General features: G+C 39.2%; 1 protein-coding gene across 2 annotated transcripts in view; it reads left to right on the forward strand.

Moving 5' to 3' along the window:
- Positions 1-13,629, forward strand: part of DNAH6 (dynein axonemal heavy chain 6) — a 242,122-nt gene that overhangs the window by 23,277 nt on the left and 205,216 nt on the right. The window contains exons 1-3 of one of the 2 annotated variants that reach the window (XM_042932838.1): positions 3,770-3,896; positions 6,106-6,338; positions 13,238-13,414. In XM_042932838.1, coding sequence (XP_042788772.1) covers positions 6,114-6,338; positions 13,238-13,414 — 402 coding nt within the window. In that variant the 5' untranslated portion in view covers positions 3,770-3,896; positions 6,106-6,113. Of the gene's footprint in view, positions 1-3,769; positions 3,897-6,105; positions 6,339-13,237; positions 13,415-13,629 lie in introns of those variants that run through there. The other variant, XM_042932835.1, reaches the window with a different exon arrangement.

The raw sequence follows: 13,629 nt of genomic DNA on the forward strand, positions 1-13,629 counted from the left end.
CTCTACTATAGGCTATTAGGGAATATTTGGAACAATAAAAACAAGTTGGCAAGCTGGCTTTTTATAAGCTCAGAAAATTAGGATGATAATATGTTTTTATGAGCAGACATAACTGTAATTTAGCAGCAAAAGCATTACTGAATAGCTAGAGGTTTGATATTAGGATAAAACTAAGCAGGGAGGGACATGTTAAGGATGATAACATGAGCAAACTAGCTGAATGTGAAATTAGAATTGTGACTACAGACCCAATGATGATCCTTGGAAAGACACATGGCCTCTGGCTCTCAAACTCTCCCCACCCCTTGTCATGCTGTCCACCTCCTTATAAGAAGGCCTGTCTCTTTCCACGCCAGCAGTTTCTCACTGTGAACTCAAGGCTGTGTTTGCTGTGTACAGCAATGTTCTTCCATACAGACATGTTTGTGTCTAAACTTTCACAGGACCACCAACCAGGTCTTCAAGTGAATAAAACAACTTATCCAGAACTTCTTTTTTTTTTTTTTTTAAATATTTATTTTTGAGAGAGAGACAGAGACAGAGAGACAGAGAGAGAGAAAGACAGAGTGCAAGCAGGGGAGGAGCAGAGAGAAGGAGACACAGAATCCGAAGCAGGCTCCAGGCTCCAAGCTGTCGGCACAGAGCCCGGTGTGGGCCTGAACTCAAGGACCGCAAGATCACGACCTGAGCTGAAGTCGGATGCCCAACCTACTGAGCCATCCATGCACCCCTTTATCCAGAACCTCTATGCTGCGTTCCGCACTCCCCAAAGGTCTCTCAGAAACCAGATAGTATATCTGGGATATATTCCTATCTCTCTTGAATCTCTAGGCTGACTTACCAACCAGTCTCATGCCCAGCTCACTAACAGGACTCTCCTTGCTTCTTTGGTACCATCACTTGTTGTCATCTGGTCTTTAGACTTTCAGCCTGGACCTTTCAGAGCTACCTGGCCCCTAACTTACTGATTATTTGGAAAATCTTCAAAACAGACTTGTTACTGTGTATAAAGCACCACCATTTGTCTGAATTTTTTTTACATGTGTTTGACCTAAAAATTCTAAATCTGAAAGATAGATTGTTTGGTTTATATAAGAAGTCTGTCTCGAGTTCAAATCTATAGAGAAATTAGTTTTATACTGGGAGATTTTATGAGGTTGTGGAAAACATCCTGACTTTAAAGCCAAAGGCATCTTGCTCCTTCGTAGGCTTGGTGAGCAGCGGTTCAAAAGCAGGGGAGATCAAGAGCACTCTGTCCAGATCCAGGGACCCATCTCAGCACCTGCCTGCTACCCGTGTTCTACTTTTATTTCTTTAAATTACCACGGTCCTCAGTGATGCAGATTGCCTTCTACTTCTGGTTTCATCTCATCGTTGTTTCAACACTGGAGGGTTCCCTCATTTCTGTAATCTCAGCCGTGCAGTTAAAATAATGTGCCTTGGAGTTTTATCCAAATACATAGGTGTTTCAGGAATTTTTCAGAATGTAGTCCTCCATGCACATCCAGCAGCAGAATTCCCTGATTCAACATTCTTGCTCTATAATCTTAAAGAAATTTAACTATTTGGGTTGATAGATCTGGATTTGTCTCTCAGCTCTGCCAATTATTACCTCTAGAGTGATTTGGGTAAAACATGTAATCTTTTTAAACCTCAATTTCCCTCTTGGTGGAGTAGGTACAATAATACCTTTAAAATAATATAAAGCTATTCCAATGATTAGTGTAATGGTGATAAGTACTTCACAAAGGGCCCAGCACATAAATCTTAACTGAATGTTCAATAAATTTTAAGCATTTTTATTTTTACTGTTAAAGATGTGACCTTTTGTATCCTAGGTCGTAAACCTTTCATAGCCTAGTTCTTTAGCTATGAAATGAAAATTTCACGTTTGTTGGAATTATTTGAGAGAACGAATGCAAAGCACCCAATATAGTACCTGGCACATAGAGAGCACCCAATAAAGAGTAACAATTATTATTATTTATAGTAACTATGAAAAAATCAACGGGATAAACATAACACTCTTGTCTGCACTACTTTAGTAAATATTTAGTTGATAATGAAGATGATATCTTACCACATTAAAAAATAAGCTTAGAGAGATTTGATAAGTAGCTTCTAATATAGCAATACCTTTATTAAACTCTGTCAATGCCTTCTACCCCTCACTCCCCTTGGCTCTTGGAATGCTCAGTTGCATAAGGCAACATTAGAATACAATCACCTTCATCTGCTTAAAACAACAACAACAACAAAAACCATTCTGGGACTGAAAGCAATGGCCTTTGTCCCCACTATGTAAATTTTGAAGGGAACAGATTAAAATATTCACTGCACATCTGAAGTGAAATTTATTTTATAGATGTGTCTAACACTGGATATTATTCTAATTTTATGTTTCAATGTTTAGGGTTGGCTTTAAATTTTTTATTACTAATTTATATAAATTATTATATTTTATTGGCTCTGATTAGCTTTGTGTGTATCTTTTATCTCTGGGGAATTCGTATTTATATCCACATTTGAGGTTTTTTTGAATTCTTTCTAAACTGAAGTTACTCCCTTGTTGTTTCCAGCACCTAATTAGGGATTAGGAGACCGGTATTCTAGTTTTATCTCTGCCATGACTAGCTGCCTAACCTGGAGTAAATCACTTGGTCTCTCTCTGGGTCTCAGTTCTCTTATTAATCAATGGGGGAGCTGGATTAAGTGATCTGTAATCTCCATTCCAGCTCTATGGATATGTGATTCTCTGTCTTGTAGGTGATGTCCTACCTAGCACTTAAAATACCTACCTGAATATGTTAAGATTGAGAAAATGCAGGTCGCACGATATGTCAAGCACTTCATATATAGGCTTGGTATTCAAGGCAAGAAACAAATATCAAGGTAAGAAAGAGGGACCAAAAAGCACAAAAAAGACAACAGATTCCAGCAGCGATTACGTCATTTTGGAGGGGAGGTTGAAAAGCAGGACTCTGCCAACTGGATTAACATTTGCTCAAGGCAGATGAAAGGGCTGCTTCTCCTGATCACTAACTGGGATAAGGCATCTTCGGTAAGCAACCTGGATTGGGTTTCGGTGGGGTCGCCTCCACAAAGCATTAGCAGCAATCGTTTGGGGACTTAATTAGGTTGGGTCCAAATGCCAGAACAAGATCCAGAGTCTGCTTTGGTAGATAGAGCACCGGACCAAGTAATACGGACTCGTGCTAGGCCTGACACTAGGTTACGTTCCAGGTGGAAAAGAACAGTTGAGATCGTGGAGTTTGAGGGAAAGAAGTGCTCACATTCCTTGCCTCTTAGAACACTCCTGGGAGGAGGTTGGTGGGTCGGACAGAGTTGCTGGATGGTCGCCACCAAGCTCCCTTTGAGAGCGGGACTTGAACTGTCTATACAACACACCTCCCTCTTTGGAGATTCTTGATTCTTTTAACTAGAGAAAATTAGATTAAAGGACCGTCAAGTCAGTCTCGAGTGCCTCACGAAGGGAAACAGACAAGACATTCCGGCAAGAGGGAGGGAGCAAACACAGCTAACCACCTGCTTTGGCTGCCCTGCCTACCCGCCTAGACAGCGGTCAGTTCCGGGTGCGGAGGCGGGACCGCGCTCGCTCCACCATCGTGTGCTCACTCTCCACCAATCAGCGGCATAGAAATGTTCCGAAGACATTGATTGGCTCAACTGCTTGGCGCGCTCAGGGACTTAGAGCTGCAGTTGGCTGAGGCGTTGCCGTGGCGACAGTCGCGCACAGGCGCATTGCACACCGGTATGGCTGCTAAGCAACAGCAAACATTCCGGGGTACTGTCAACTTTCTGCTACCAGACCTGGATTTGCTATCTCTGGAGACCCTCGGCGGCGGCGGCGGCTGTGGCTGCTCTAGACTGACTTGGTGAGTCCAGAGGAATCCCGCTGTGGGGCTGGGCTCCGACTTCTAAGCCAGAGACAGCTTGGCTTTCTGAGCACACAAGGAAAGGCTGAGAGAGGCAGAGAAAGTCCGTGGAAAGGCATTTAGTGGTCATTTGCTACCTACCTATCATTTTAGAGGAGTAGAACGTGAGGAATAGAGATATCAGGAGACTTGTCCGAGATCTCACACGGAGTGGTCAAATCCAAACCTGCGCTACTCAATGTGGTAGCCACTAGCCACATGTGGCGAGTCGGAGCTGAGGTCTGCTCTAAATGTGAAGTACACACTGGATTTCGAAGACGTGGTAACAATCGATGAAATAAGACATTGATAAGTTTTATATCGATTACATGTTGAAATGAGAATATTTTGGATATGTTAAATAAAGCACATTATTAAAATTAATTTCACTCATTCCTTTTTTGGGTAGTTTTTTTTTTTTTTTTAATATGGCTACTTGAAAATTTTAAATTGTGTAGGAGGATTTGATTGGCCAGCACAGATCTAGATTGAAACATAAACCTGCTGACACCTGTTTCAAGACCTTATATACTATTGATGGTGTTTGGGGGGTGATGGTGGGGTATGGAGCCGATGGCCAAGAAAGAATTCTTGAAGATGTCTCTGGTCCAAAAAGGTGATTTTATTAAAGCATGGGGACAGGACCCATGGGCAAAAGGAGCTGCACTGGGGTTGTGAAGAGTGACTGATTGTATATCTTCAGGCTGAAAGGGGGTTAGGGACAGTGTAAGTCTCTAAGGAATTTTGGAAGCAAGGTTTCCAGGACCTTGAGGGGCTAGCTGTTGTTAGGAAAAAGTCATTTATTACTGTTTAATAAAACCTCAGTCATGAGACCCTTCAGATTTATATCAGGGGCCATATGCTTGGAGTATAATCGCCAACATATACTTGGGGGTTAAAGATAAAGGAGGTTTGCAAAGGAATTTTTATGTGTTTAAGGAAATTCACAGGTTCCTAGTGGGTCAGGATAATGTTAAGCCAAGATTCCCTTTTGCCCTACCAAAGTGTCATCTTTGAGGCAGCTGAGCTCCTAGAGAAAGGTCACTCTGCCTGTTTTAAGGACTCGTCAATGGGCAGTAAGGGAATTTAATTTATCATTTGCCTTAGTTTCCCACATCACCGTGGCAAGCACTTAAACCCCCTTACATCTTGATGGAGGTGATATTAGGGCTCCAGGAAATGGAATCTAACTAAGGTTTCTGGAGACGGGGCTATGGATAAGATTGCCTTTTTCTTGCAGTTTACTAAGTTATCTGTAAACTGAAGGAGACTCACGTCCTGCATGACTGTGATCTCTATCAGTCAACCATTTGTTTTCTTTCCTTCCCTTTGTTCTCGGGCATCGAGGAGTGTCCAGGGAATCACATGTATCCCACCTGGGGGAGCAGGGTGCTGTTAGCTTGTACTTTGCTCTCAGCTTGTCTTATGCTCCCTCATCACTATGGTATTATTTTGAAGGAAAGTATCTGCACCCATCTGGTGGGGTGGGCATGAGTGGTTGTGAGGATGCAAGACCATTACCAAGGGCTCCTAGTTCTAGTGTTCTAGGACCTTGCTACTCAAAGTGTATGGATCAGAATGTGCAGTTTAACCATTTCCTCGGGAGATTCTCATGCATATAAAAGTCCCAGGAGCACTGTTTTAGGATTTAGTCCACAGCTCTTCCCCCCACCCCCACCCCACCCCACCCCCTCCCCCCCACCCCCCACCTTTGGTTTTTTTTATTTTGCTTTTTGAGTACCTAGGCTCTATTTCTCGGATTGCCTGGATTAGAGCTACCTGCATTTTGAACATGCTCCCCAGGAGATATTTTGCATATTCAAGCATGAAAAACATCGATCTCCGTACTAATTGCATTTCTTTTCATCCTTCAAAATCTAGACCAGTACAGTCCCCAAATCAGAGACATCTGCAGCAGCAGCATCGCCCAGGAACTTGTTAGAAATGCAAATTCCTGGATCCCACCCCAGCTACAGGGCTTCTCGAAGGCCAGGCGTTTTCATTTCTCTGATTCAAGTCCTCAGTTGGGAGGAATGGGTAACTTTGTGGGTTTTCTTTGGGGAGTGAGCAAATCGCTCCCCCTGGTTCTTAAGTCACTTCTACTGGACCCACTTCCCCAGTTATTTTGCTCTACTTTTCATTTTTCTTTTCCTGACCCTACTCTTTCCAGGAGTGAGGATGGCATTCCACACCTCAGCGAAAGATGCCAAACTGAAAAATACTGAAAAGCAGGTGGAAAACCCTACCCTTGAAAGACTGAACAATATACAAAAAAAGGGAAGACTGAGTTTTATAGTACCCACAGAAAATGAATCTGACACACAATTCCTGACGTTTAGGCACAGTACAAAAGCTCAAGAGAGAACAAGAAAACGACAGCAGCCCATAAAACTAGAGCCTCTGGTAAGTTCGAAAACCAGCATTTTAGCCACTTTGGCTCCAGAGGAAGTTGCAAAATTGCTATGGGGGGGATGGAAGTCATTTCTAGACTCTTAATTAACAAGAAAGGAATTAAAGCCTAAAAGTTAAGACTTGTTTATGAAGTCGTAAACCCTGTAAACATCTATTCAAAAAAAATTAAGTTCCAGGTAACTGTTCAAGGTGAGGGGATACAGTGGTGAACAAAGTTTTGTAGCAGATAAATCCTCTCTAGGATAATGTGCAATACAGATACTTAACTACATAAGTTGCAAGGCTCTGTTAGACATTAGGGTACCATTTAATACTGGTACCTTCAGGAAGAGAAATATACATAGTTATATACATATATCATTTTATTACTTGTAAAATAAATGCCTCGTATCCTGAAAATTTTTGTGCATGTCTGAAAATACTTAATTTTAAGAATCCATTTATGCCCTTGAATAATTCTAAATCCATGTAAAGGAGCAATGAAAGTACACAGAATAAAAAGTGAAAGTTATCACTCCCACCCTCTGACATTAACTACTTACTGTTGTTAATGGCTGCCCTTCAGGCTGTTTATATGTTTATTTAAATGTGTGTGTTTGTGTGTGTATAAACATATATCTTTAATATAAGATTATACCATACATACTGATCTTCAGAGTGCTTATTTCACTTAAACATACGGAAAATTTTCTATTCCATGCATAATGAGTTATCTTTTCTAAAAGCAGCACTGTATTTTGTTGCACAGATGTGCCATAATATAGTATTAAGTAACTGGTGGATTTAGTATGAAACTTTTTACCTTTATTTCTCTATAATATATTTACTTTCACTTGGCAAAAGTGTATCATTAACCCTTGGTGATTAAAGTTATTCTATTTGTCTTCAGGGCAATTAATTCTTGTACATTAAATGTTTATTATGTACCTACTATGCACCAGGCATTGGGCTGTACGCTGGGAATATAGCAATGAACAAAGCAGATAAGATGCCTGTTGACATTCTAGTAACCTTCAATAAATAGACGAGCAGTTTCATGTAATGATAGCTGTTATGAGGAAAATAATACAGGTGGAAACAAAGGGCAGGCTACTTTAGATTGTGTGACTACAAAGGTCTCCTTAAGGAGATGTCATCTGAACAAGTCTATAGCCTGGATCACCTACCAGACATGTGAATGAACAAGCCATTAGATGACTCCAGTCCCCAGCCTTTGAGCTGCCTCAGCTGATGGTCTGATGGAGCAAAGGCAAGCTGTCTCCAGCGAGTTCTGCCTAAATTGTAGATTTTTGAGCAAAATAAATGAAGGTGTTTCTTAAGTCACTAAGTTTGAAGCTGTTTGTAATGTACTAACAGATGACTAGAACAATATAACTAATACATGAATATGGTAATTCATACAGTACTAAAAGTAATAAGGAATAATGTGAAAAATACCTGAATTTCCATCAAGCAGAGAGAAAGTAGCTTTGCCTTCAAGTGACTGATTTCATGTGTATGGGTATCTGTAGTTTAGTTTGTTTATATAGAGTTCATACTATGGTGTGTTCTCTTTATGATTGCTACCCCTTCTCTCCTCCCCCCTTTTCCTCCCCTGCCTTTCTCCCTTCCCCCTTGTTTTCCTCTTCTCCTCCCTCTCCCCCTCGCCCCCTTCTTCCTCTCTCTGCCTTCCTCTCTCCTGCCCGCCCTTCCCTGTTTTAGTCTTCTTTCATATCTTTTCCTTACTTGTAATTCTCCAGTCTCCAACCCCCTTGTCTATATCTAAGGTTTTCAACAGTCTAGTGTGTATCCCTCTTGCCTTTCTCCATGCTCAGTTTTATACAAATGGATGAACACACACAAAATACATATTTAGGCTTTTGGATATTTGTTTTACAACATAAACATAAATGTTGCTACATGTTGCTTTTTGTACCTAAATAGACATTGTAGGACTTCCTCCAAGTCAGATGATATTTCTAGAACACATTCTTTTTAATGGTTGCCTATCCTATTAAAGTGTCCAATTGCATGAATATTCCATAATTGATTAAATCATCCTCTTTGGGAAATTTATTTTACAAATATTTATACTGGTACAGCAAAATCATTTTATTATCCATCTGTACCGGTGCCTATATTCTTGTGGAATAAAGCTCCATGATTAGTACTGTTGGGTTGAATGGAAAAAATGTACATACTTTTGATTCACACACATTTTACTTGAGGTCCAGTTTCTCAAACCAGCACTCATGTGCTGCCTAAATTAAATTTCACTTTCACCTTTCCGAGGTTTTCCTGTAATATCTTCCAGCCTTTTGCTGTCTGAATGGGGTGGCTGAAGCTGCACCCTCACACCGGCTGCTGCTAATCCTCTCTGTGGGATTAGTGTTGAGGGTCCTGTTCTTCTTATCTGAATTGCAGCATTCACTTTGTATTGGACTTCATTTTCTCTCCACTGACCACTGCTTTATACTCATATGTTGACAGGCAGCATTTCCCCACATTTTCTTCTTTATTTTTGTAATTTCACATTTAAAACTTTCATTCACATAAACTTTTATTTATTTTTAAATTTTTTTTTAACGTTTATTTATTTTTGAGACAGAGAAGACAGAGCATGAACAGGGGAGGGGCAGAGAGAGAGGGAGACACAGAATCGGAAGCAGGCTCCAGGCTCTGAGCCATCAGCCCAAAGCCCGACACGGGGCTCGAACTCACGGACCCTGAGATCGTGACCTGGGCTGAAGTCGGACGCTTAACCGACTGAGCCACCCAGGCGCCCCTCACATAAACTTTTAAATCTGGTGTAAGGAGGGGCACCTGGGTGGCTCAGTCGGTTAACCCTCTGACTTCAGCTTGGGTCATGATCTCACAGTCCATGGGTTTGAGCCCCACCTCAAGCTTTCTGCTAACAGCTCAGAGCCTGGAGCCTGTTTCGGATTCTGTGTTTCCCTCTCTCTGACCCTCCCCCGTTCATGCTCTGTCTCTCTCTGTCTCAAAAATAAGTAAACATTAAAAAATAAATAAATAAATCTGGTGTGAGGAAAGGGACTAACATTTTCTTCGAAACGTTTTGCTAGCACCACGTTTTTCCCACCAAATTAAAACACCACCTTTATAGTGTATAAACTTCTCACTATATCACGTATAAAATAGCGAGATCTGTTTACAGATCTTGATTCTTTTCTCTACTGATCTAACCACATTGTTTTGATTACAATGAGCATGTTTTGGTAAGTGGAAGGCAACTGGTTCCTCGCCATTCTTATTTTTTATATATTCTCTGTTTTCTATGGTTATCCTTCCATATAAACTTTAAAATTCATCCTTCTTAGATAAGTAATTCATTTAAAAGTGTACAGAAGTGGGGTGCCTGGGTGGCTCAGTCGGTTAGGCTTCCGACTTCAGCTCAGGTTAGATCTCACGGTCCGTGGGTTCGAGCCCCGCCTCAAGCTTTCTGCTGACAGCTCAGTGCCTGGAGCCTGCTTTGGTTTCTTTGTCTCCCTCTCTCTCTGCCCCTCCCCTGCTCATGCTCTGTCTCTCTCTCTCTCAAAAATAAAAACATTTAAAAAATTTTTTTAAAAAGTGTACAGAAGTTACACAGTTAAAGTCTGTTTTCTACCACTGTCCCTCATCCATTCAGCTTCCTACTCTAGAGGAAATCAATGGTAAGAGTGTGTTGTGTATGCTTTCAGAGATGTGTTATGCTGTCTAAGCCTAAAGCTAGCATAATAAACAAACTTTGCTGCCCCTTACTTGCTTCATTTAATACATAACTTGGAGATCATTTCATATCTGTCCCAAAGTTCTTTTATATCAATTTGCTTTATAGCTCATAATGTACCATATGAATGTACCATAGTGTATTTAGTAAGCCCCAAATTTATAGATTAGGTTTTTAAAATAGTATTTTTATGACAACAGTGTTACAGTGAATAATCTTGTGCATATGCCATCTCCTACACTTGAGATTCCATCTGTAGGCAGATGTCCTAGAAATGGAGTCGCCAACTCAAAACATATGTACGTTTGTAATTTTGGTTAGTAAATGTTGCTTCAGTAATACAAGAAAAATGCTGTCTCAGAGTAGCTTTAATTTAAGTTTCTTCTTGAAAAAGGTTGAATGTCTTTTCATATGTTTAGGAATTATTTTTCTCTCTGTGAATATATGGATCTTCATGTCTTATTTTCTAATTGGGCAGTTGGTGTTTTTCTCATTGATTTGCCTGAGTTCTTCTTATACTAGGAAATAAGCCCCTTATCTGTGATAAGCATTATAAAAATTTTCAAGTTTTGTTTTAATTCCTAATTGTTATGTAATTGAGTTTCTGTCTTCTGAGTTTTATGTGATACTTAGGCCCTACACTTAGCAAGATTGTAAAAATAAAATTATTTAGTGATGTCTTAGATACTTCTCTTTAAAAATTACTTTAAGATTATTTTATTTTACATTTAAATCTTTGATCTATTCACAGTTTTTCCCAGTGTAATTAATGAGAGGATCCAACTTTGTCCCTACTAGCTTTACAGTTATTTCATTATTATGTATGATTGAGGTTTGCTTCTGATTTTGCTAAATAGTTAAGTTTTCCTCTGTTTCTATTTTATTATTATGAAAATTTCAAATATATAAAATGCTACAAAGAGGGATATAATAAACAAGTGTGTGTATCCCAAATTAATAATGTTGTTTGCTTAGTTTGATTCAATATTTTTCTTTATTTTGTCTTTTCCTTTATTTATTTATTTTGAGAGAGACAGAGATAGAGCAAGTGGGAGAGGGGCAGAGAGAGAGAGAGAGAGAGAGAATCCCAACAGGTTTCACAGTACCAGTGAAACTGTGACATCAAGACCTGAGCTGAAACCAAGAGTTGGCTTGATTGAGCCACCTAGGTGGCCCTGATTCAATATCTATTTTTAAAGGAATGTTATAAATACATTTCAAATACCTTTTGTATCCCATTTTAGTCTCAATGCCCTCTTCCCTCTTTCAATGCCTCTTTTATAGTAATAGATTATCACTATTAGGGTTTGTGTGAATCTATCTAACTTTTTGTATTTTTGCCACTTTATTTGAAAAAATCAATTTCTCCCAACATTTTACTATAAAAAGTTCCAAATGCACAGAAGAGTTGAAAGAATAGTAAAACGAATATTTATACACCATCCACCTAGATTCAAAGTTATTAGTGTTTTGCCATATTTGCTTTCTTTCTCTCTGTGTATGCTTGTTACTTTGTTATTTAAAAGTAAATTGTAAGGGACTTCTTTAAGCTGAAATCAAAGGGTACTAGTTAGTAACAGGAAAATATGACAGTATAAAACTCACTGGTAAAGGTGAATACATAGTAAAATTCAGAATAATCTAATGTAAAGGTGGTGGATTAATCTCTTATTTATAAAGCTAGTTGAAGGCTAAAAGACAAGAGTAGTAAAAATTACTATAACTGCAATACTTTGTTATGAATGCACAAGATAAAAAGATACAAACTGTGATATTAAATGTTGATGGGGGTTCCCTTTTCTCCACATTCTCGCCAACATTTGTTTATTATCTTTTTGATCATAGCTATTCTGACAAGTGTGAGGTGATATTTCATTGTGGTTTTGATTTGCACTTCTCTAATGATTAGTGATGTTGAGCATCTTTTCATATACTTTCTGGCCATCTCCATGTCTTTGGGGAAAAAATGTCTATACAGATCCTCTTTCCACCTTTTAATTGGATTGTTTTGATTTTGCTATTGAGTGGTATGAGTTCTTTATAGATTTTGGTACTTAACCCCCTATCACCGTATAATTTGCACATATTTTCTCCCACTTGGTAGATTGCCTTTTCATTTTGTTTATGGTTTCATTTGCTGTGCAGAAGCTTTTCTCCCCTTCTTACCTTGTGATTCTGGTCTGTGTTGATTTTCCACATTGATATAGATGAGATCCTCCTGCCCCCATCTCTATAGTCTTTTCCTTTCTACAGTGAGTGGCTCAAGAGGGATTTTTAGCCAAAACCAAATGTTATTTACACATACCTGAAAATTTAACAGCTGTTTCCTATGCTTACTCTCAAGCTTTTCTTTCTCGCTCCAGTTGTAAGAAATTAGCTATCATGCTAAAGTCATTTTGCTTAGAGCGGCACCTGGGTTGCGCATCCAACTCTTGGTTTCAGCTCAGGCCATAATCTCACAGTTTTGTGGGCTCGAGCCCCATATCAGTTCTGTGCTGGCAGCAAGGCGCCTGATTGGGGTATTCTCTTTCTTCCTCTCTCTCTTTCTGCCTATCCCCCGCTCACACTCTCTCTCTCATAATAAATAAATAAACTTTAAAAATAAATAAATAAATAAATAAATAAATAATGCTTAGAAGCCTAAAGCCATTGTGGTGAATTCCTTGTTTTAGTGTATTATGTTGAATGCTAGATTTTATTGCCTTAATCTGAAATTAGATTAGCCTAATATAATGCCACAATTTCTTTTATTTTTTGCCACAATTTCTTTTAGATCTCCAACCAATTATGGCTATGGGAATTGATTAATGACTTTGGGGTACAGTGCGAGAATTGTACAGTCCTTCCCACAATGACTGTTTTAGTGGATGCTGGGATTTGTAATGCACAATTACTGAGTATGCGATCTCATGCCTCTGAGCCTTTCTGTCACAACCTTACCCATAGAAGTATTCATTGGTAATTAAAGGACAGAATTAATAGAAACCAAATAGAAAAGTCTTAGTCTTGTAATAGACCATGGTCAGACCATGGTGAAAGCCACCACAATGATTGTGACTTGGTTAGAAAGTTACTCCAGGAAGATCAATTTCCAACAGGAGTAGAGTCCAAAGTTCATGTTGTAAGAATAAGACAAGTTCTCATTAACACTGAAAAAATTAACATGTCTCTTTATTCCCCAAAGCCAGTGCTAAAAGTCTACCAAGATCATAAGAGGCCAGAATACATATATGAACAGAACCGATTTCAGTTAATCTCTTCTGGAATCATAAAACCTCCAGGAAGCACTGAAGAAAGAAGTTCTACCAAATTATCTGTTCAGTTTCTTGAGCCTCAGTATACTGTGAGGAAGAAAAAACAGGTATGCTATTAAAGTACTTAATTAATCCTTTCAATTTAGTTTTAGTTTCCTATAACATTGCTAACATGCTTTTAACTCATAAGAACAGTTGCAAAATTTTTCTCTATCAGGTTGCACAATGGATTTGGGAAATACAGTACTTCTCAGTTCTTACTCAAGGAAAATTTGGACAGTAGAGGAAAATCATAAAGGAAAACTTCCAGCATCTATATGGT

Source organism: Panthera leo, chromosome A3 (genome assembly GCF_018350215.1).
Source record: "Panthera leo isolate Ple1 chromosome A3, P.leo_Ple1_pat1.1, whole genome shotgun sequence".
Lineage (NCBI taxonomy): Eukaryota > Metazoa > Chordata > Mammalia > Carnivora > Felidae > Panthera > Panthera leo.